The sequence below is a fragment of the Protopterus annectens genome, chromosome 1.part0 (assembly GCF_019279795.1).
Source record: "Protopterus annectens isolate FY-2018-M chromosome 1.part0, PAN1.0, whole genome shotgun sequence".
In the NCBI taxonomy this organism is placed as follows: domain Eukaryota; kingdom Metazoa; phylum Chordata; order Ceratodontiformes; family Protopteridae; genus Protopterus; species Protopterus annectens.
Window position 1 is genome coordinate 540131959 of NC_056725.1, and position 23850 is coordinate 540155808.

At 42.4% G+C, this 23850-nt stretch overlaps 1 protein-coding gene across 1 annotated transcript in view; it reads left to right on the plus strand.

Moving 5' to 3' along the window:
• Positions 1 to 18396: 18396 nt before the first annotated feature.
• USP34 (ubiquitin specific peptidase 34) overlaps positions 18397 to 23850 on the plus strand; it is a gene marked incomplete in the record, with an annotated part of 5849982 nt that continues 5844528 nt past the window's right edge. Inside the window, 1 exon segment of the mRNA XM_044061224.1 lies at positions 18397 to 18713. Coding sequence (XP_043917159.1) covers positions 18671 to 18713 — 43 coding nt within the window.

The window sequence follows — 23850 nt, forward strand, 5'->3', positions numbered from 1 at the left end:
CCACTAGAATTTAGCTGTGACACAGAAAACATGCTAGATTCTCTTTGCTGAAAGGGCTAGGACCCTACAGCCATAGGACTCAAAGCTGGAGGGAACTGGTAGTGAGCTCAGCCAAAACAGTGTAGTATACCTCCTTCCTGAAAAAAAGCCCATTCCTATCACTGCACACCAAAGGGGTTAGACTCTTTCCCCAGACAGACTGTCCATTCCAGCACTAGAATTTAGCCTTTTCACATAAAGTAGGCTAGATTCCACTGACTGGAAGGACCAGGATCCTTCAGCCATGACAATCTGTACTGAAGGGACTTGAAATTATGCTCTACTGAAAGAATGCACTGCAGCTCTATCTTAAAATAAGGTCATTTCTGCACACTGCATACCAAAGGGGTTAGAATCTATTCCTGGACAGACTGTCCTTTCCTCCACTAGAATGTAGCCTTTTCACATAAAGCAGGCTAAATTCCACTGGCTAAAATGAAAAAGATCTGTGACAATAGGAGGTACTGCCAGCTATGCCAGGAGAAGTAGAGCAGTGGATGTATGACTTGTGCCAGTACAGTTAACTGGAATTTTGTAAATAATTATATGCAATTTCTATATCAAAATCATTTGTACAAATGCTTGTACTGAAAATGAATTTGTGAGGTTTGCTTGTGTTAAAATGTATCAACAGTGCATCCTGCTGGAATGAAAAGAAATGGACATGTATTGTAACTGAATTAAATGTAAATGTTTTAATAGAGGATACTGGGACAGAAGAGGTTAACCAGCTAGCTTACCTTAAGAAAAATAAAGGAAATGTAAATGAGCTATTAAACCATTAAAACGGCACACCACAGTGCTGAATAGGACTGGAGACGGTGGATCTGGAAGAAACCTTTGTTCAGAAGCTCAGTAAAAAGAGGGGAAGCCCCAGGCACTGCCATAAACATTTAGATGTGTATTGTAGCCGTCTATGCTAAATTCCTCTCTCAGCTTTAAAGGGGGACACTGTGAGAACCCAGAGTCAGGTGATCAGATGAGGTCATTCTGCAAGCCATCTTGGATATTATATTTTACAGGGCGTAATCTCTGAGTATTGAGTATTCTGTTTTTGGGAACCTGACTAGAAAGACTGCTCACGTATTTTATTGTGCCTTGCTCTGTGAAGGAAGTTATTAGGGAATAATAATTCTAGAGTCAGTCAGGAATATAGTAAAGCTTAGTTTAGAGATCGTTTTTCTTTATTTGTATGAGTCTGTCCATGAATGTTATTTTCAATATTTTCCTGTGATTTGAAATCTGTGGTTTACTGTAAATATATATTTAGTATCTTCTTGTTCTTTTATTATTTATTATTAAATATATTTAAACTTTTCATTGTGGCTTGTCCTTTTTAGAAAATATTTCAGCATTGAGAGTCCTTATATTTATTTGGCGATACTGTGTGGGCCACTCCAGAAGGCTTAGCTGTCTTGGTCAGCTACTACCATCTGTATTAGTATTGTATTAGTATTAATATTACACAGTATAATTGGACACCCTTTATTAAGGACCTTAGAGTAGCTGATTGTGGAGTTGTCTGGTGGGAGTGATAACTACCTTATACTCTGTGCAGAAGGGTCTATATCAGAACATCGAAGTATTAAAACTTCGAATGTTCTGATATCGAACACTATTCAGCGAATGCTAAGAATAGTGAAGCTGCAGAACAGTGAATTCTTTCTTCGGGAAAGAATTCAGTTGGCCGTTTCTGGGACTTCGCTATTCTTAGCGCTGTGGTGGAAAGTTACGGGTTGGGATCAGGTAAGTGTGCAATTGTTTGTACTTTAGGGTTAGGGGCGGGCTAAGCGAGTTAGGGTTAGGGCGCGGGTTAGGCATGTGTGCGATAGTGACAGACTTTAGGGTTATGGGTGGTTTAAGTGAGTTAGGGTTAGGGCACGGGTTAGGTGAGTGTGCGATAGTGACGGACTTAGGGTTAGGGTTTGGGTTAAGGTAAATGGGTAGATAGTTGTGCATGTTTAGTTTAGTGTAGTGTTAGATGTAGGAATTTAAGTGTATGTGTGTGGTTGCTGTTTGTTTGATGTGCTTGTGTTGTGTGTATGTGTTTCGGAGCAGCACATTTTTTCCATGGGAGAAAATTTGCTGTTCTGAATGTTTGATATTTTCATGTTTAGATGTTTTGGGGCCGATGAAATAGCGTTTGCTATTTTCATCTTTCGATAACGTGATATAAACGTGTGCAGTAGGGGACACAGCAGGTAAATCTGTACCAGCCTTTCCTCAGGTGTGTGTGTGTGTGTGTGTGTGTGTGTGTAAAATCAAATCTCACAGTGTGTGCATGTGTCAGCTACTTGGGGCAGGGACACAAAGCACTGGTCTTACAGACAAGGTGCTGGGAGGACTTGGCTTGAACACTCCGGTCGCGGACCTAACCCAACAGCTGTACCAGTGGGGAGTCTTATTGGAGACCTGGAGGGAGACAACTATAGAGACGTCCTTATCTGATTTGCCTAGGGGTAGGTTTTTCATCCTAGTACTATAAAAGATTCACATATTTGCTAGATTTTGCTCAGTATTCAAGAGTTCTTTCCTTGTTGCCTGCTTGGAATACTTCTAACACCATCTGACATACAAAGCTGATATCTAGTAATACCATCTGGCATAAAAAGCTGATATAAGTATATTTTCTGCACTTGCTATAACTATTTCAGTGATATTTAGTAATTCTTTGTTTAGTGTTGTACAGCTTGTGTGTTAAACTGGTTTCTGTTTCACTTGTGAACACTTGATTTTCCCTCCTGGCCACCCTATTGTTTTTGTGTTATTATAACTTGGTCGCTTTGGCTTTGCCCACCTCTTATTATAAATTTGTTATTGGACACTCCTCCCAGTCCCATTCCATCAGCTCTTTATACTGAGTACAGAGACACTATCTGGGAAGGCCCACCCCCTTAGCTCTTAACGTTGGAAAAAAATTATACTCATTTCAGCTGCTTTTACTGTGTTTTACTGTACTTACACTGTGCCTTTTCTTACTTTAGTACTTTATTTTGCTTTTCCTGCTGTTCTTAAAAGAGTTCAATTGCATTTATACCACTTATTTTATTACTGCTTGTTAGTAGCCTGATTACATTGAGAACATTTTTGTACCAAATTGCTGTTTGATACCGTTTTTTTGCTGTTGCGACTGTCATTTTAATATGCATAAGCTTGCATAGGACAAACTATTGTATATCTACATTTTTTATTGCATTGTATTATATATCCTTTGTCTATATATATATATATATATATATATATATATATATATATATATATATATATCATGATTGTTTATATATATCTACCACTGTACTTGTTTTATGTGGAGCTTTTCTCCCCAGGCCTCCGCTGTAAATGGACCTTGCCAGTCGGACATTCCCGGTTAACAAATGTAAAATAAATAAAAAAATAAATAAAATTTTAAGTACTTTAAATTTCGAATACCTCTGCACTTAGCATAGGCTAAATTGAGTCTTACTGAATCTAGACTGCCTTGTATCCATTTGAGCACTAAAACCAGCTCTTCACTGTGATACTGAAAGATCTGAGGAATCTGTTGCTTCCAGCTATGTATAAGTGCCTGTTTCTGCTCTTATATTGTACTCTTAATTATTACTGGCATTCTACTGTCTGTTTGAATTGTTTGGAACTGTTTTGGCCACATTTTACTGCATTCTGTACTAGTTTGGCTGCAGCATAGCCCAGTTCCAGGCTTGATGTGCCTGCGTCTGTTTTGTAACCTCTGAGCATCAAACTCAAGTCAACCTTGTTGAAGAAGGCATTTCTGCACTCTTGTGGGAGGAGAGTGCTGTCTGGGTCTCATCTAATCAGAACTGGTTGGACTTGAGCTCAGAGAGTGCATCCTTATTTTCTAGTTTGAGTTAAAAGGGTTATTTCCATCCTTATTTGCTTGTTTGAGTTGAAAAGATTATTTCTTGTTTTTTATAAGCCACTTGTCTGTGCTTTTTGCATGCAGCAAACCATCTTTCATGCAGTGTAGCGGTAGTTACCATTGCTGGTTACAGTGGCAAACATTTTGTTGTTAAATTTTTCCCAAGCACTTTTGCTTGTGGTCCTCCAGATATTTTTCGCAGCTCAGCTCTACTGTCAAATAGAACATGAGGCCTAGCCTCAGAGGTTCCAACATACCTCATAACCACTAGTCACTCCTAAGTGCAACCTCTCTTCCTGACCATATAAATTTACCCAACACTATAATTTCCCACAGTTTCTCCACACAGTTTGGTTGACATGGGCATCCTGAGAGAGTGTAGTAACTGCCTCATGTTCACCGACAACCCTCTGTTCCTAGACCACCCAAACTCAACATGTGAGAGCTGCAACTGTATTAAGAACCTCAAATACATGCTCTCTCACACACCAGTCAGTACATATGACAATGAGTGGGTCATCAGCATGCACACCTCACCTCCTACTCCTCGCAAATCCACATCCCACATACCTACATATGTGGAGATCCTCACTAGAAACATACCTAAACACCAGAGACCTCCCAAACACAAATACAAGCATGCTACACATAATACTTCCTCTGCAGAAAACAATACACATAACAGCTCACTTATTAGTGTCGCACCTGTCAAGCCCTTAAGGCAAAACACAAAACCAAGCATTTTAGCCATAGCCAATTCCATCATGAGACACACAGATGTCCCTCTCACCAGGCTGGATAAGGAGAAGGTCATGGTCAGCTGTATGTCAGGTGCCAGTATCCGCCATATCACACATGTACTCAAGCCTCTCAACAACGGGTACTGTTATGACTCTGTCATAGTCCGTGTTGGTGTGAACGACTTGAGACACACCTCTCTAGACTATATGCAGAGAGACATGATTGAGCTCTTGGACTATGTGTCTCAGGCTGGTATGTCCCTAGCCTTAAGCAGCATTTTACCTTCACCTAGGATGATGCCTCAATACAAACAGAAAATGATTGACTTCAATAATTGGCTTTAGTTTCTGTTGTCATTCCAAGGGAATACAGTGTCTGTCAGCCTGGGATGACATGATCGACAGACCTCGATGCTTTGTCAGAGATGTTCTTCATCTGTCACCCCTGGGATTTCGGCTACTAGCCAAGGCTCTTGCCACCCCCATATTGCCTTTTTAGGCAGTGTCTCAAGAACAAAATTCCTGATGTAAGAACTCCATCTAAGAACAATCTCAAGGTTTTGTTGCTAAAATCTAAGTGTCTTAACATGAAACTGCATTTACTGGAAGCAGTCCTCACCTTGGAAGACATAGACATTTGTGCAGTCATGGAGACCTGGTTGAAAGCTGTGGAGAGCACCCAGCCACATTGGACTAAACCTCCTTCCACACTTTCAGACCACAAACTGAAGGCGTGAAAACTAAAGGAGGCAGTGTATCAATATTCATTAAAGATAAATACACCTTCAGATTGGTTAGACAGCATGATTACCTGGAGATACTTCAGGTACAATTAACTGTTGGTGGGACACCTATTCAAATTACTGCCAGCTACAGGACCCCCTCCATGAATCAGGACACCCACTCTGCCTGTTTCAGTCTACTTGAGTTTATCAAGATACATCTGAACACTATGGTTTTGGGTGACTTTAACTACCCACCCATTGACTGGGGAAATTACTTATGTGGAAACTCATTTGCCCAAAGGTTCCTTGACTTCATTAACTCCAATGCGCTGGACCAGCTAGTTGACACTTCCACAAGGGGTGCCAACGTCCTGAATCTGGTACTTACCAATATGTGGGGACCACTGTAGCACCCCACTGTGAGGTCTTCCCTTGTGAGATCTGACCACAAATCAGTCTCATTCGAAGTTACTATAACACCTGACCCCCCATAGCATAAACTAAACTAAAAAGCTTCTCCAAAACTTAAAACCTTTTACAGGGTGGCATAAATAGCTTCATTGCACCTCCTCCCTCAGATGGAACTAGTAACTCTGCCGAGTTCTACACAAATGCTTTATACAAACACCTAAACAACTGCATTAACAAGGCCGTACCTCACAGGACCAGAACAAGCTCCTTGAGGAAGAGCAAACTAGTCTGGTGGACAATTGCCATTAACAGGCTTTAAAATAAGAGGAAGAAATTGCTGTCTAAGAGTAGGAGAGCCTGAGCCCCAAACTGGAAACACTCCCTCCTCAGCTTAAACATGCAAATAAGACTCCTTGTGAAGTCCTCCAAAGCTAACTCTGAATCCAAATTAGCTTCCTCAACTAAGGACAACCATAAAGCGCTCTTTAGTTATATCCATAACTTAAAAGGAAAGGCTGTAATTTGTGCAGAACTGGTAGTTAATGATACCACATATACCGAATCTGTAGACATTGCTAACCTGTTAGGTGACAGGCTCGGTGAAAACTTCACCCCCCCCCTTCCCCGCCACACTTACCCCAAAACATCCCTATCACCTGTCCTCTATCCTGTATCTTTAAAGAGCAGGTTGTGAACACCCAATCTAAGGTCAAAAACACAGCATCCATGGGACCTGATAACATCCCAGGCTGCATCCTACATGGGCTCAAACAAGAATTAGCAACACCATTGGGTACTCTTTTCAATCATAGTCTAAGCACTGGCTTTGTCTCAGCTTTTGAAAAAGGCCACCATTATCCCCTTGCACAAAGGTAGTGCTTCCACTGACCCTGAGAACTATAGACCTATTAGCTTGACTAGCCTTATCTGCAAGGCCATGGAGAGAATCATCATGGACTTTATCATAGGTTCATACTAGGCTATCTGCCCTAGGGCATTTATAAGCCTAGCCAGAGTGTGTTTGGCTTTCGCCATCCCTTGGAATGAGGATAATGTGCCCATTTAGGGTTTAGTTTACTGCTCCTCTGTCTAGCAGTGACACAGAGATGACCCCCAGGGTAAACCTACGATTTCCCATCCACTCGTCAAGATTTCTCTTGAAGAGAGTCAGTGAGGGGCTCTGCCTAACATGGACTGGGATTCTGTTCCAGAGTGAGGGGAGCCTCTGGGTTATGAATCTGTCCCTCCAGCACGTCCTATTTATTTCTGTGTTGAGGTTCAAATCACTTGCTCTCGTGGCTCTGGTGGATTTGGATTTTCTGAGGTGGAGCATGTCCATTAATTCCGGATTGGACATGGCCTTGTACGTCAGGCATAGATCGCCTCTGAGTAGGCGGTATGCGACTGAATAGAGCTGGAGTTTCTTTAGCCGGGCAGCATATGGCATATGTTTGAGACCCTTGATCCTCTTGGTGAGGTACTTTTGGGGTCTTTCTAACTGCTGCAGGTGTCGGGTAAGGTACATCCCAAATGGGGCATTGTACTCAATTATGGGCCTGATAAGGGAGGAGTAAAGGGGCACAATGACCTCTCTTGATCTAGATGTGAATCCTTTCATGATAAGGTGGGCAATATAGAAGGTCTTTCTAACCACTTTGGCAATGTGAGTGTCAAATGAGAGATTACTGTCAACTTGGGTCCCTAGGTCCCTGATTACTTCTTCTGTACTTAATGGATTACCACCTATGTGGTAATTTGTGGGTACTTTGTTCTTCCCAAAGGGTATGGGCCATGGCTCTGGCACCAGTTATCCATTTCTATGAGACCTTTTTGAAGGATGCTTGTGTCCGCTGGAGAATCAATTATGGCGCCCAGTTTGCAGTCATCTGCGAACTTGGTCAGCCACAATCCTCCTATGTTAGCTTGCACCTCAGAAAAGTAAATGCCGAACAAGAGAGGTCCCAGGACCGAGCCCTGTGGGACGCTACCTTTGACTGGTTTAGAGTCTGACATGGCTCCAGCAATTCTGACCTTGTGGGTTCTGTCCTTGAGCCAGTTTGCAACCCATCTTATGACATAGGGGTTTACATTTAAGCTGATGAGCTTGTCTATGATGCCCGAGTGGGGTATTGTGTCAAAGGCTTTTGCAAGGTCAAGGTAGGCTGTGTGAACTGCCTTACCCTCATCAATGGCCTTAGTGACTGTTTCAAAGAAGTCGACCAGGTTCAAGAGGCAGGATCTGCCCTTGACAAAGCTGAATTGGGTAGGATCCAATGTCTGTAGGTCCCCAATGTCTTTGTTTATGAGTTCCATAATGATCCTCTCCATAGCTTTGCAGACCAGGCTTGTCAAGCTTATGGGGCGGTAATTTCCATGGTCCATAGAGGCACCTCCTTTGTGGAGTGGGACCACTGTTGCTGTACGCCATTCTTTGGGTACATATCCTGTAGTAAGGCTAAGATTAAACAGCAGCCTTATGTGAGGGTTTAGTTCTTCTTGGAGTTCATGTATCACGCAACCCGGGACACCGTCTGGTCCCATTGATGCTGTGTTTTTAGCTTTGGAGAGGGTGGCTCTCACCTGGGCATCTGAGATGTCAGGGAGGCAACACTCTGCTGGGATAGATATTTGTCCTTTTGGGGGGGGGGAGAAATTTGCGCTGAACCTGTCTGCCAGTATGTTGGCAATGTATGTGGGTTCAGTGTATTTTTTGTCATTTTGGACTAATTCTGAGCATATCTAGGAGTTTCTACCCAGGTTTCTAACATAACTAAAGAAGGCATTGTGATTGTCTTTAGCGTCTTGTGCAATTCTTCTCTCAAAGTTGGCCTTGGATGATTTTATGAGTGATCGTAGTTTTTTGCTAGTACTTATCAGAGATGCCTTCCCTTTTAGGGATTTTGCTCTATCATGTAGTAGCTTCCCCCTTCTGTTGTATATATTATTAATGGCTGGGGTCCACCAGACAGGACACCTGCCTTTGGGGGAATGGGTCTTGGTTTTATGTGGGATTGCATGATCCATGCATTCTTGAAGGTGTCCATAGAATGCGTTTATATAGGATTCAGCAGAGTGGGCTGTGGTTTCCACTGGCCCTGGGGGCTTGAAGGATACCACTTCAGTCTTAAGAAGTGTGAAGTCAGCTTTTGAGAAATTCTTCACTGTGGTCTTCTGTGCTGGGGGTGGGGGCGGGATGTGGATTTCCATTGAGATTAATTTATGGTCTGATCTCACCAATGAGGGGTATACTTCCGGTGTGGAGCATTGTGTCCCCATGTTTGTGATGATCAGGTCTAATATGTTATCCCCTCTTGTGGGAGTGGTGACTAGTTGTTCCATAGCATTTGAGTTTATGAATTCTAGGAACCTTTGGGCTAGGGTGTTGGGGCTTGAGTAATGCTCCCAGTCTATGTTTGGGTAGTTGAAGTCTCCCAATATGATGGTGTTTGGAGAGACATTCATATTCTCCATTGTCTTTAGGAAGGCTGAGTGGGGTTCCTGAGTTTGAGAGGGTGGTCTGTAGCATGCTACAAACTGTAGAGCAGTTTTGCCTATGGTTAGTTGCACATGGATGGTCTCCGATGCTTCGTGCATTGCCACTAACCTGGAGGTGTGGGTATCTTTGATGAATATGGATAATCCCCCTCCTTTTGTGGTTCAGTCCAAGTTTTGGGGCCGAAAAGCATGATATGATGTATAACCTGGTAGTGTTGGGGTGCTCTCGGGAGTCTTGAACCAGGTTTCTGTCACTGCACAGACATCGATGTTCTCCGTACTGAGAAGGGCTTAGAGAGCGTGCATCTTGAGGTTTAGACTTCTGGCACTGAGCAGCATTACCCTTAGTTTTTTTCCACTTGTGTTATCTAGGGAGGTGGGTTTGTCTTTTGAGACTTGCCTAAAAAAGGCACTATGGGGATGGCAAGAGCCTTAGCCAATATCCGGAAGCCCAGGGGTGACAGGTGCAAGCCGTCCCTTGCGAAGCAGCGTGGCTTGTCGAGCATGTCATCCCAAGCAGACAGACATTGAATCCCCCTAGAATGACACCAGTAATTAAGCCAATTGTTAAAACTGATAATTTTGTCTTTGTACTGTGGCATCATTCTTGGTGAGGGTAAGATGCTGCTCAAGGTCAGGGTCATACTGGCCTGGGCTACATAATCAGAGAGCTCCTCTATGTCTCTTTTCATGTAGTCCAGGGAGGTACGTCTCAGGTCGTTCACACCAGCATGGACAATGACTGAGTCATATTTGTACTTGCTATGGAGTGACCTGAGTGCTTGTGTTACGTGGCAGATTCTAGCGCTCGACAGGCAGCTTACTGTAACCCTCTCCTTGTTCAGCCTGGTGAGCGGGATGTCAGTGTGTCTGACTATAGAGTCACCTATTACAAGTGTACCAGGCATGTTGTTTGGCTTAAGGGCTGTGACTGTTTGGCACACTGACTTTGTGAATTATGTGTTGCATGTGTTATGTTTTGAGGTAGTGGTTTCTTGGATGTCTACTTTGGAGGCCTCTGTTGTTTTGACAGATTTTTATTTAGAGCCTCCGAGTATGTTTTTGTGTGTTTATGTGTTTGGTTTGCAGTTGTGGTAGGTCTATGTGAGACTGGGTTTGTGGTGTGTGTGGTTACCTTCACCTCCTGACTGGCTTTGCCAGCACTGAGTCGAGAGAGCTCAGCCTCCAGTTTGGCTATATAGTTGCATCTCTCACATATATTTCTATTTGTTGGGAGGAAGAGAGGGTTGTCTGTGTACATGAGGCAGTTGTAACATTGCCTCAAGATTCCCAGATTCACCAGCTGAACTGGAGAGGATGCCAGCAACCGACCCCTCGACATGCTAAAATAGTGTAAAGGATTGCTGTGTAACTGAGTCAGAAAGGACCTATAGGGGAATGGGTACTCAAGGGGGGTTTAGGTGGATGTAGTGCTTTCTTTTTTGTTAAAAAGTGCTTTAGTTATGTAAAATACTTTTAGGAGCAAGTGCTGGGCTTTTTAGATAGAGAAAAGAATGTTTAGATTGAGAGTTAGAGCAGTTCTAAGGGAAAAACTGAAGAGCAGACTTTGCGGAGCCAGGAATAGTTTACACTTGATTAACCAGTGCTGCCCGATGCTGCGCTATGCGCAACTTCGCGCAAAATCGCGCAAAGGCACGCTAAAGCGGGCTTTATAGCAGTGGGTTAAAAAGAGCTAGGAAATGGCCCAAAACGGCCAATAAGCTACAAGTTACTGGGCTGGAACCACTCCTTAAGGGACAGATAGGCTGCTCAGAGCTCCCCACTCCCACTGGTGAACAAAGAAGCTTCCTCCTATCCAAACAAGGATATGGACAACACAGGAAGTATGACACAGCCCAGAGATCAGCAAAATCTGAAGACTGGACTATTCTAGTTCAGTAAAGGCGGGAAACAAGGATATTGTTTTGTTTTTTTTGTTTTTTTTTCACAGAAAAATAGAAACTAGATACAGTGGCAACAGTAAATGCTTTAAATCGGCTAGCACACTTGAGTGTGTAGCCTACCAGTTAATTTAAGCAAAAAACAAACTTTCAAAGTGCAAAAAGTACAGAAAACAAACAGTAATGCAGTAAATCAACTTTGCAGAGCTTATTTAGATATAGAAACTCGCTTTTAGTCGAAATAAAGCAGTCGGAGATAAAAAGCCAAAAAAATAGTTATAAATCAATGGAAAGTCACTCTTCTACTCGCTGCTGCTTGTAGAACTCTGCAGGACACCACGAGGAGCTGTGCTGAGTCTAATACAAGCGCAAAAGTGCGCTAAATTGGGCTTTATAGCAGGGGGTTAGAAAGAGCTAGGAAATGGCCCAAAATGGCCAATAAGCTACAAGTTACTGGGCTGGAACCACTCCTTAAGGGACAGATAGGCTGCTCAGAGCTCCCCACTCCCACTGGTGAACAAAGAAGCTTCCTCCTATCCAAACAAGGATATGGACAACACAGGAACTATGACACAGCCCAGAGATCAGCAGAATCTGAAGACTGGACTATTCTAGTTCAGTAAAGGCGGGAAACAAGGATTTTTTTTTGTTTTTTTTTTCACAGAAAAACAGAAAATAGATACAGTGGCAACAGTAAATGCTTTAAATCGGCTAGCGCACTTGAGTGTGTAGCCTACCAGTTAATTTAAGCAAAAAACAAACTTTCAAAGTGCAAAAAGTACAGAAAACAAACAGTAATGCAGTAAATCAACTTTGCAGAGCTTATTTAGATATAGAAACTCACTTTTAGGTGAAATAAAGCAGTCGAAGATAAAAAGCCAAAAAAATATTATAAATCAATGGAAAGTCACTCTTCTACTCACTGCTGCTTGTAGAACTCTGCAGGACACCACGAGGAGCTGTGCTGAGTCTAATACAAGTGCAAAAGCGCGGTAAAGCGGGCTTTATAGCAGGGGGTTAGAAAGAGCTAGGAAATGGCCCAAAGCCAGTGGTAACTCCAAACACTTGACCCTACTCAATTTGGATTTGTCGAAGGGAGATCATGCCTATTAAACCTGCTGGACTTCTGCAAGACAGTCACCAAGGCCCTTGATGAGGGGAACTCTGTGCACCTAGCTTACCTAGACTTAGCCAAGGCTTTTGACACTATCCCCCACTCAGGCATAATTGACAAACTCACCCAGCTGGGTATCAACCTGAATATCATTAGCTAGGTTGCTAACTGGCTCACTGATAGAACCCATATAGTCAAAATAGGGGAATCCACCTCCAACAGCAGACTTGTAACTAGTGGTGCTCCACAGGGATCAGTCCTGGGACCTCTACTGTCTGGAATCTATTTCTCCAAAGTGCAAGCTAAAACTAAAGGTCTGTGGCTGACAAAGTATGCTGATGACTGCAAACTGGGAGCAGTCATAAAATCTCTAAACAATGTAAACATCCTACAAGGAGGTCTTACATAAACAAATGACTGGTGCCAAAGTCATGGCCTTAAACTCAATGCAAAAAATGTATTATCATCCCTTTTGGTTAGAGTGATGTTCCTGCTAACTACAACATCAATAACAACACCCTAAGTATGCACTCAGTGGTGAGAGACCTAGGCACATAGGTTGACAGCAACCTTACCTTTGATTACCATATCTCCAGAGTGGTAAGAAGGCTATTGTATATTGCTCATCTCATAAGTAAGGGCATTGCCTCCAGAAAAAAAGAAATTGTAACCTCCCTGTACTCTTCCCTCATCAGGCCAATAATTGAGTACAATGCCCCCTTTGGTATGTACCTTTCCAAGCACCTGCAGCAATTGGAGAGACCACAAAGGTTCCTCACAAGGAAAATTGCATCTGTCCTATGAAAACCATCTGAAATCACTGTCACTTTATTCTGTTTCATACAGACTGCTCAAAGGCAATCTCTGCCTTGCATACAAGGCAATCTTTGACCCCGCTTTATTGGAAATTCTGCATTTCTGTAAGTCAAATGGTACACAAGTTACTTACTCTAATGGGTAGCCTTAAACCGGTATGTGACATTAACAGAACCTGCTGGAGGGACAGATTTGTCTCCCAGAGGTTCACACACCTTTGGAACTGACTCCTACTTCCTGTCAAGCACAGCACCTCATTGGCACTCTTCAAACGCAATCTGGACGATTGGATGGGTAACCGTAAGTTCACCCCAGGGGTTCCACCTATGTCCCTCTTGGACAGGGGTGATAGGTGCTGATCGTGGAAATAAAGGTAAAACTTGGCTAGGCTTGTAAGGGCCTTAGGGTTGTTAGCCTAGTAACCTCCTATGATCCTATGATCTAGACTCCAAGATGATTGTGTTCCCTGTATGCTCTTAAGGGAAATTGTGCTTGATGCAGAGAGGTCTGCATCTATAAATACTGTGCATATCCATTTGTATTCCAAGTGCACATCCATCTCCAGTGTCAGTGGTGAGGATTCAGGGTCCTTAATTACTGGCCCAGCATGGGGATGTCATAGGGTCCTTCAGCCATGGCAATCTGAGCTGAAGGGACCTGAAATTATTGTCAGCCAAAAGAATGCAGCGCAGGTCTTTCCTAAAATAAAATCTTTACCTAGAAGAAATGCCCTTTTCCCCACTAGAATTTAGAAGGTCCTTTCAATCATATGACTCTAAGTTGAAGGAACCAGATAGTGTCCTCTGCCAAAAGATTGTAGTGCAGCTCCTTCCAGAAAAAAAAGGTAATTCCTGCACACCGCACAACAAAGAGGTTAGAATCTATTCTCAGAAAGACTGTCCTTTCCTCCAATACAATATAGCCTTTTTACATAAGGCAGGTTAGATTCCATTGGTTGAAAGGAAAAGGGACCTTCAACCATGGGAATCTGTGTTGAAGGGACTTGAAATTATGGTCAGCAGTGCAGTTCTATCCTAAAAAAAAAAAAAGATAATTCCTGCCACTGTAAACCAGATGGGCTAGAATCTATTTCCAGAAAGATTGTACTTTCCTCCAATAAAATGTGGCCTTTTCACATAAAGCAGGCAAGGTTCCATTGGCTGAAATGACCAGGGTCCTTCAGCCATGGCAAACTGTGCTGAAGGGACAAAAAATTATACTCAGGCAAAATAATGCAGTGCAGTACTTTCCTAAAAAAGTCATTGACACAATACACCAGAGGGTCTAGAATCTTTTTCCAGAAAGAAGATCTTTTTCCCCACCAGAATTTAGCTGTGGCATAGAAAACAGGCTAGATTCCCTTGTCTGAAAGGTCTAGGTCCCTTTAGCCATAGGACTCTAAGCTGAAGGGACCTGATAATGTGCACAGCCAAAAGAGTGTAGTAGAGTTCCCGCCTGAAAAACTGATCATTCCTGCCTCTGTACACAGAATGGGATAGACTCTTTTCATAAAACGAAAGTCCTTTTCCACACTACAGTTTAGCAGGTGGTCTTCACCAATGGGATTCTAAGCTGAAAGGACCTGATAGTGTGCTCAGGAAAAAGACTGCAGTGCAGCTCCTTCCTGAAAAAAGGTCATTCCTGCCACTGTGCACCACAGGAGATAGAATCTTTCAGGGGTCCAGGGAAGTAAATACAGTGGGAAGAAATAGCCAGGCTATGTTATGGCTAGGCTTGTATAGGCCCTAGGGCCGATAGCCTAGTACCAACCTATGAACTTATTAAGAAAAGGTGCTTTACCCCAGTAGAATTTAGCCATGTCACAGATAACAGGCTACAGTCCCTTGGCTGAAAGTACTAGGTCCCTTCCGCAAAGGAAATCTGTACTTAAGGGACCTTCCAAAAACAGGCTACTTATTCCATGAGACACTCCTTTCCCTCACAATAATTCACTTTCTTTTACAAACCAAGTTATTCCCCTACTCTTGCTCTGTGTTAACAACCGCAGCATCTTTTACTTAAAATACTAACTTGAGTCATTCTCTCAGGTGAACACTATTTTTACAAAGTGTAAGCTGGAATCTTTTTTCCTGCATTGCTCTTTTACATAATATTATCTGTTCTGTTTTACATGAAAATATGTCAGATTTTCATGATTTTTATTAATAATTACACCTGTAAGTAAACTGAAGCAAATTAGAATATGTTTCCTAAAGATAGTCCTTTCTCCCCTAAACTAAAAAACGCTACACTGAACACACTGACAAAAAAATCAAAGTAGCTAAAAAAAAATATTCTAAAAAGTTGAAAAAAAACAGTTTTTAGTCAATGATCCTGCATCAGTGTGGAAATGTCTACAAAACATTACAAACTACAAGAAACCATCCCCCAACACTGCAGCTGATTACCAGCTGGCTGATAAACTTGAATGCATTTTACTGCAGGTTTGATAAGCCTGAGGCTACAAATGATGTTCCCAGCTCTTTCAGTGTTCAGACTTACATGACTCTGACTTCCACACATTCTCACATTCAGCCTGCATTAATTATCTCTATGGAGGATGTGTATCATTTTTTTTAAAGACAGCAAATTAAGAAAGCAGCTGGTTCGGATGGGGTTTCACCCTCCTGTTTAAAAACATGTTCTGATCAACTGGCTCTTGTTTTACTTGGATTTGTAATACATCATTAGAGCTGTGTGAAGTTCTCTTATGTTTCAAACAAGCCACAATCATTCCAGTGCCTAACAAATCCACTCTAACAGGACTGAATGACTACAGGCCTGTTGCTTTGACATCAGTGGTCATGAAGACTTTTGAGAAGCTGGTGTTAGCTGACTTGAAAAATATTACAGCTCCCTCATTGAACCTCCTTCAGTTTACTTATCAAGAGAACCAGTCAGTAGATGATGTAGTTAATATGGGCCTGCACTATATCTTGCAACATCTTGACAACCCAGGGACATATGCAAGGATTCTGTTTGTGGACTTCAGCTCTGCATTTAATATAATAATTCCAGAACTTCTTCACTTGAAACTCTCCCAGCTTTCTGTTCCTGCTTCCACCTGTCAATGGATCACCAATTTTCTAACCAATAGGAAACAGCAGGTGAAACTGGGGAACTTTACTTCTAGCTATCGCACAATCAATACAGGTACCCCCCAGGGATGTGTACTCTCAACACTGCTATTTTCCCTCTACACTAATTACTGCACCTCTAAGGATTCCCTCTGTCAAGCTTATTAAATATGCAGACGATACAACTATCATCGGGCTCATCAGGAACTGTGGAGTCTGCATACAGATGGGAGGTTGAGCAGCTGGCCCTTTGGTGTAGTCAGAATAATCTGGAACTTAACACTCTTAAAACTGTGGAAATTACAGTGGATTTTAGGAGTGGTACTACAATATTATCCCTCCTCTTTATATTTAATACTACTCTGTCAGTTGTGGAATCCTTCAAGTTTTTGGGAGCTATATTCCCGGGACTTGAAGTGAGAGACCAATGTTGGGTTCATCATAAAAAAGGCACAACAGCGAATGTACTTTCTGCGACAGCTGAGGATGTTCAACCTCCCACAGGAACTGTTAATTCAGATGTACACAACAGTCATTGGGTCTATTCTCAGCTCATCCATAACAGTGTGGTTTGGATCTCTGCCTAATCATGACAAAAATAGGTTACGTTGAATAGTCAGGTCTGCAGAAAATATCATTGGTGCTAGTTTGCCCTCCATACAGGACCTGTACTATTCCAGAGTCATGAAAAGGGCAGGGAAAATCATCACCAACCCTTCACATCTAGGCCACCATCTTTTTGAACTATTACCATCAGCCAGGTATTATAGATTAATACGCAGCAAAACAAGCAGATATAAGAACATTTTTTTTTCCACAGGCCATCAAGTTTATAAACGGTTAACTCAGCTTATTAGGTTGAGGTAGTCTTTTTCCCAAGCCTCCGAGGATTCTGCAGCATTGTTTACATATTGTTAATACTTGTTTCTTTCAGAGTTTATTTCAGTATTTCTTGCACTGAGTTGCACTTTGCACCTTATATTTTCATTTATTTTACATTTGTTTACTGCGGTGGTGGTGCTGCGGTAGCGTTGTCGCCTCACAGTTAGACGTTGCACGTTTGATTCTCAGTTAGAGCGTCTTCTGTGTGTCGACATGTGTGAATGGGCATTCCTTCGTTGAAGGTTTTGCGTTAGGCCAGGCAAGCCAGCACGTAAAAATCTACTGCCAATCATTAGCAGACCGGAGTTCCGCTGTGGCGACCCGTAACCGGGAAAAGCCGAAAGACAGTTTTATTTTACATTTGTTTACCGGGATTGTCCGACTGGATACATGTCCATTTTCAGCGGAGGCCCGGGGAGAAAATCTCCAATAGACAATATTACAAATATGACACGTCAAGTTAGTTACATAGAAAATATAAGACAGAGTTATATACAATGTTTTAGTATTGTTCTCAAAGGGACTCACAGTTTACATGGTCAGGCAGATAAAAGCAAAACTCATCCAACTGGTATAGTACATAGTTTAGTTAAGATATTCAGATATGATTTAATTTTATAGCTTACTCAGGGTTGGTACATGGACAAAACCAGTTCACTTTGAAATACTGATTGATGCTTTTTTGAAAAGACTTGTGGAGGATTGAAGGGTTATATGGTTTGGCAGATAAATCCTTATATGTATTGTTTTATTCTTAATAGTTGCACGTATGTCGTTTATGTAATTCATAGTTGGGAAGAGTCATTGAAACTGGAGTCAAATTCCTTGTGTGTGTGCATACTCGTCCAATAAATGTGATTCTGAAAGGACGCAGTCATTCAAATTTATTACATCAAACCATTAGGTTTATTAATGATTATGGTACTTTCAATCAAGAGAATCTAGCCTGTTCATTTCAAGATCTAGAATCTACCTGCAATTGCAAAGACTGTACTTTTTCCCTGCTAGAATTTAGGCATCCCACTGTGAACATGCTAAATTATCTTGGTGAAAATGACTAGGTCCCTTCTGACAACAGAATCTATCCTGTTCACGCCAAAGGGGAATTAGCCGTCTCACTGCGAACAGGCTACATTCCCTTGTCTGAAAGGACTGGACCAGTCCAACTGGGTCCCCCTCAACCAAGAGAATCTAGACACGACTATGCGCGGCACACGTGGTTCTTGTGTTTACAATTTCACTCACCAACCCTGGCAAGACATATGAACTATCGCTAAGTTTTTTTCCCTTTTACCAAACCTCTCCGCCCCTTGCTCCACTCAGTTCTATCTCTCGTTTTCTTTTCCGCTCCGATCTCTTCCGCCTTCCGATGTGCAAGACCGGAAACAGACGAGATTTTCCGAGCGCTAAATATCAAAATGGCGGCGACAGTTGGTCAATGGTCTCTGTAACTGATTTTGCCAGTACTGTGGAATAATCTCATTTGCATTTGTGAACCCTATGTCTAACGACCTTTACAAACAGTCAGACACATCTTCAATCAATCAGCAGTAATAACAACAATCAATGGTTGGAATTTGGCCTTAATGAACGATGTGTGAAAACTGTACAGAGCTAGTGGAGGTTTTAAATGAAAGTAAGTAGCTAACAAATGTATTTTAAAGGCCCATAGTCTGCTGCAGTTCAGTATTTTTGGCTGTTGTGGTTGTGGTTTTCTGAGAAGAACTTAGGCTTGTGAAAATGTAAGACACAACACCAGTCTAGGCCTGCTTTTGGATAAGCAGTTTAGAAGAATATAACGAACTGTTGATAGTTGGGTCATTTTCATTTAACCCTGTTGGATTTTAGTGGTGGTATTCCTACACTACCAGTCCAGTACTGAAAGTTGATTGTCTAGCTCCTTGGCTGTCAAGTTGTTTTACAGTGCCGGTGGAGGTGTCTGTATTACTTGAGTCACGTCTTTCAATTAGTAATATATGTTATTGTCCCGGAAAGGACTGTATTTCACTTATTGCATGGGTACAGTTTTCATCTTGTAGCCAGTTTCTGAAAGACTTGTTTCAATGAAGCACATTTGTCTAAATTTGTGTGTTATTTTACTGTTTATTTTCGTAGTCTTTTAACGGGTTTGATCTCAGCAGTACAGTTGTGTTGATTATTCTTTTTTGTAGAACTGTGGGCAGGTGTACGTTGTTTAACTTCAACACATATTTTGGTGTCTAACGTTTAATTTAAATTGTACTCTAGGCCCCTTAGCTTGCACAAGTTGTGTCGGAGGACAGAGCCCGGTGAAGCTGTTCAGGACTGGAGTGCAGTGAAGTCAAAAATGTGTTTGCTGCTGTCACCTTGGTCGACGAATTTTAATTGTAGCACATATTAATTCGTTATCCGTGATGGTGTTAAAAGAAGCATGTTGACATGCTAATTTTCTTTTCCATAGAACATAGTGATTGTGCTCTACACCACTTTAAGGAGACAGGGCAAATGTGTAAAGTGGAAATGGACACTCAAGTCTGACAGATTGTCATGCTTCCCTGAAATTTCTTTCATTGTTGTCCGTCTTGTTTATGCTGAATGTTCTGTATGGTGTACAGGTATGCTTTGTCTAAGCTGGGACCAGAATTTTTCGAAGTTTCTCCACTGATTGGGGAAGAGCTGAAACACATTTTAGGTGTGCATTACAGCGTACTTGTCAGTGCTTCACTGCTGCTGTGTAGAAAGTGCAGACAAAACAAAAGTGGTTCGCGGTTGGACTTGCCCTGTTACATGAGTCAAGACTTGTTAGCCGTGTTATCAAACCATAGATAGTGTTATATTTGAAACATGTGGTTTATGTTTGTATGTATTTTATAACATGCTTTCATCAGATCTAAATATTTTAGACGGAGTTTCACAGTATAGCTTAGTGATTGCATTTAGATTTCCTTGCCATTAGCCCTGTTGACTTTGTTTGTACAAGTTACTTTTTCCTTTAACTACTTGTCTTCACTGAAGAAAGACACTAGTTTCAGTCTATATGGCTGGAAATATACTGACTACTACTGCATGAATGTCTCCTAAATCTGCATATATTGGTTGTAACTCCAGGTTAAACACAGGTTATGATATATTATGCTGGCATTTAGGTAATGTTAACTCTTACTGGATGAATTGCTCTGTAAACTTAGTTTATTTTGTATTGTGGTAAAGGTTAGAGTTTTATGGTAGGATTTATGGTGTTTTGGGCTAGAGTTTGAGAGTGAGGGATAAATATGTTGAAATTGTCAGGCACACTGATGATCCATTTACCAGGCTAAACAAGGAGAAAGTTACTCCCAGATGCCTGTCGGGTGCCAGGATCCACCACATAACACACGCACTCAGGTCACTCCACGGCAAGTACAAATATGACTCTGTCATTGTCCATGTTGGTGTGAATGACCTGAGACGTGCCTCCCTGGACTACATGAAAAGAGACATGGAGGAGCTGTCCGATCTTGTAGCCCAGGCAGGTATGACCCTAGCCCTGATTAGCATCTTGCCATCAACCAGAATGATACCACAGTACAAGGACAAAATGATTGACTTCAGCATTTGGCTAAGCTTCTGGTGTCATTCTAAGGGATCCAGTATCTGTCTGCCTTGGATGACATGATCAACAAACCACGATGCTTTGCCAGAGATGGCCTGCACCTGTTGCCCTTGGAATTATGGATACTGGCTAAGGCTCTTGCCACCCCTATAGTGCCTTTTTTAGGCAAGGTTCAAATGACAAATTCACCACCGTAACAGGTACAAGCAAGCAAAATCTGAGGGTAATGCTACTTAATGCTAGAAGTCTAAACCTCAAAATGCAGTCACTCGAGGCACTCCTTAAAATGGAGAACATCGACATCTGTGCAGTGACAGAGACCTGGTTCAAGTCTCCAGAGAGCATCCCTGTATTACCAGGCTATAATTCATACCACACCTTTTGGCCCCCTAACCTGGACTGAAACACTAAAGGCGGAGGCGTGTCAATATTCATTAAGGATATCCACACCTCTAGACTAGTTGCTCAGCATAATGCATCCGAGATTATCCAAGTGCAACTAACTCTGGGCAAGACCGCAGTCTAAATTATAGCTTGCTACAGATCCCCCACCATGCCCCAGGATTCCCACTCCTCATTTCTTGATACACTGTACCCTAACGTTTTCCAGTGTAACACCCTAATAATGGGCAATTTCAACTACACCACCACTGACTGGGAAAACTACTCGTGTACCAACTCTTGTGCTCAACGTTTTCTGAAATTCATAAATTCCAACGCCTTGGATCAACTTATCCACACCCCCACCAGGGGCAGCAATATCCTAGACCTGGTCATTGCCATCATGGGCAACCGGTGTTCCACGCTAGGGGCCAGTTCCTCGTTGGTCAGATCCGACCACAAGCTAATCACCCTAGACATCCACATCCCACCCAGACTCCCCAGTGGGGAAACCACTGTAAAAATTTCTCCAAAGCCAACTTCACACTTCTTAAGACAGAAGTGGCAAACCTCATGACACCCATGCTGACAACAGAGGTACGACTGCTGAATCCTATACAAATGCACTTCATAAGCACTTACACGAGTGTATGGATCGTGCAATCCCTAACAGACCCAAGATACTATCCTCCAAAAAAAGGAAGCCAATCTGGTGGTCCCCTGCCATAAACAAACTCTACAACAGAGGAAAGAAACTGTTGCAAAAAAAGAGTAAAATCTCATGATTGGTGGAACTCTGTGGTCAGCCTCAGTAAGAAGCTGAGATCCCTCATAAAATCCTCCAAAGCTAGTTAAGAAAACAAAATTGCCACTGATTCTAAAGACAACCACACAGCATTCTATAGCTATGTCAAGAATCTCAATGGCAACACTCAGATCTGCACTGAGTTACAGCACAATGGCACTAAATATACAGAACCAACTGATATTGCCAACATCTTGGCAGATAGGTTTAGTGCTAACTTTTACCCCTCTCTCACCCCCTGAAGGCCCCATCTCTATACTGGAAGAATGCAAAGTTCCTGTAATCACTGCTGCACAGGTAAAAAAACACTCTCCAAAGCCAAGAACACCGCATCCATGGGACCTGACAACATCCCAGGCTGCATTGTACACGAACTACAGAACGAACTGACACCCCATCTAAGTACCATGTTCAATCATAGCCTCACCTCAGGCTTTGTGCCCACTGAATGGCACACAACAACGGTTATCCCACTCCACAAAGGGGGAGCCACCATGGACCCTGGGAACTACCGCCCCATCAGCCTGACGAGCCGGGTCTGCAAGGCTATGGAATGTATCAACATGGAACTTATAAACAGTGACATTGGCAATCTCAAAATTCTGGACCGTACCCAGTTCGGGTTTGTAAAAGGCAGATCATGTCTCCTAAACCTGATAGACTTCTTTGAAGCGATCACCAAAGCCGTAGATGAGGGTAAAGTGGTTCACACAGCCTAGCTAGATCTTGCAAAGGCTTTCAACACCATCCCTTACTCTGGAATTATAGATAAACTCACTAAACTAGGTGTAAATCCCTGTGTCACAAGATGGGTTGCCAACTGGCTCACTGACAGAACACACACTGGGAAAGTAACAGACTCTAAATCCAACTTCAAGCAAGTGACAAGTGGAGTACCACAGGGTTCAGTCCTGGGTCCTCTCCTGTTAGCCTGTACTTTAGAGAACTAGATAAGAAACACAGAAGGTCTTTGGCTAACAAAGTTCATGGATGACTGCAAACTAGGAGCCATAATCAAAACTCCTAACAATGTGGACATCCTACAAAAGGGCCTCACTGAGACAGATGCCTGGTGTCAAAGCCATGGCCTCAAGCTCAATGGCAAAAAGTGCATTGTCATCCCTTTTGGTAAAAACTCTGTACCCATGAACTACCACATAGGTGATAGTCTACTTAGCACCGAAAGTGTGATGAGACCTTGGGACACAGGTGGACAGTAGTCTCTCCTTTGATAATCCTATTGCCACAGTAGTCAGGAAATCCTTCTACGTGGCACACCTCATCACAGAAGGTTTCTCATCCAGGAAAAAAGAGGTCATTGTTCCAATCTACTCGTCACTCATTAGACCCATTATAGAGTACAATGCCCCTTTTGGTATGTACCTCACAAGACACCTACAACAACTGGAAAGGCCGCAGAAATACCTCACAAAAAGGATTACTGGCCTCAAACAGATGACTTACACAGACCGTCTCAAAAAATCTCCAGCTTTACTCTGTCGCATATCGCCTACTCAGAGGCAATCTCTGCCTAACATACAAAGCTGTGTCAAACCCAGAGCTGTTGGACATGCTCCACTTAGAAATCTCAGTCCCTCCGAACTACACGCTCTAGGGACCTAAACCTTGTCATCACAATAAGCAGAACATGCTGGAGGGATAGATTCCTGTCCCAGAGACTTCCCATACTCTGGAACAAACTACCGATCTATAGCAAACAAAGCTCCTCCATTAGCACTCTTCAAGAAAAATCTTGATGATTGGATGGGAGATAGGAAATTCACCCTGGGGATCTCTTCTTTGGCTCTGCTTGACAGGGGCACAGGAAAATAATTTTCTTGGGTGGCAAAAGCCAGGGTACCATTTGGCTAGGCTTATATAGGCCTAGTACCTACCTATGAACCTATGTTAGGTTTATGTTTTTTCTTCAGGAGTTTTATGTTGACTGGTGTATTCAATGTTGATTTGTATTAGTCTTCCATAACTCATTTCTGTAATTCCAAAAAGAACTTAATG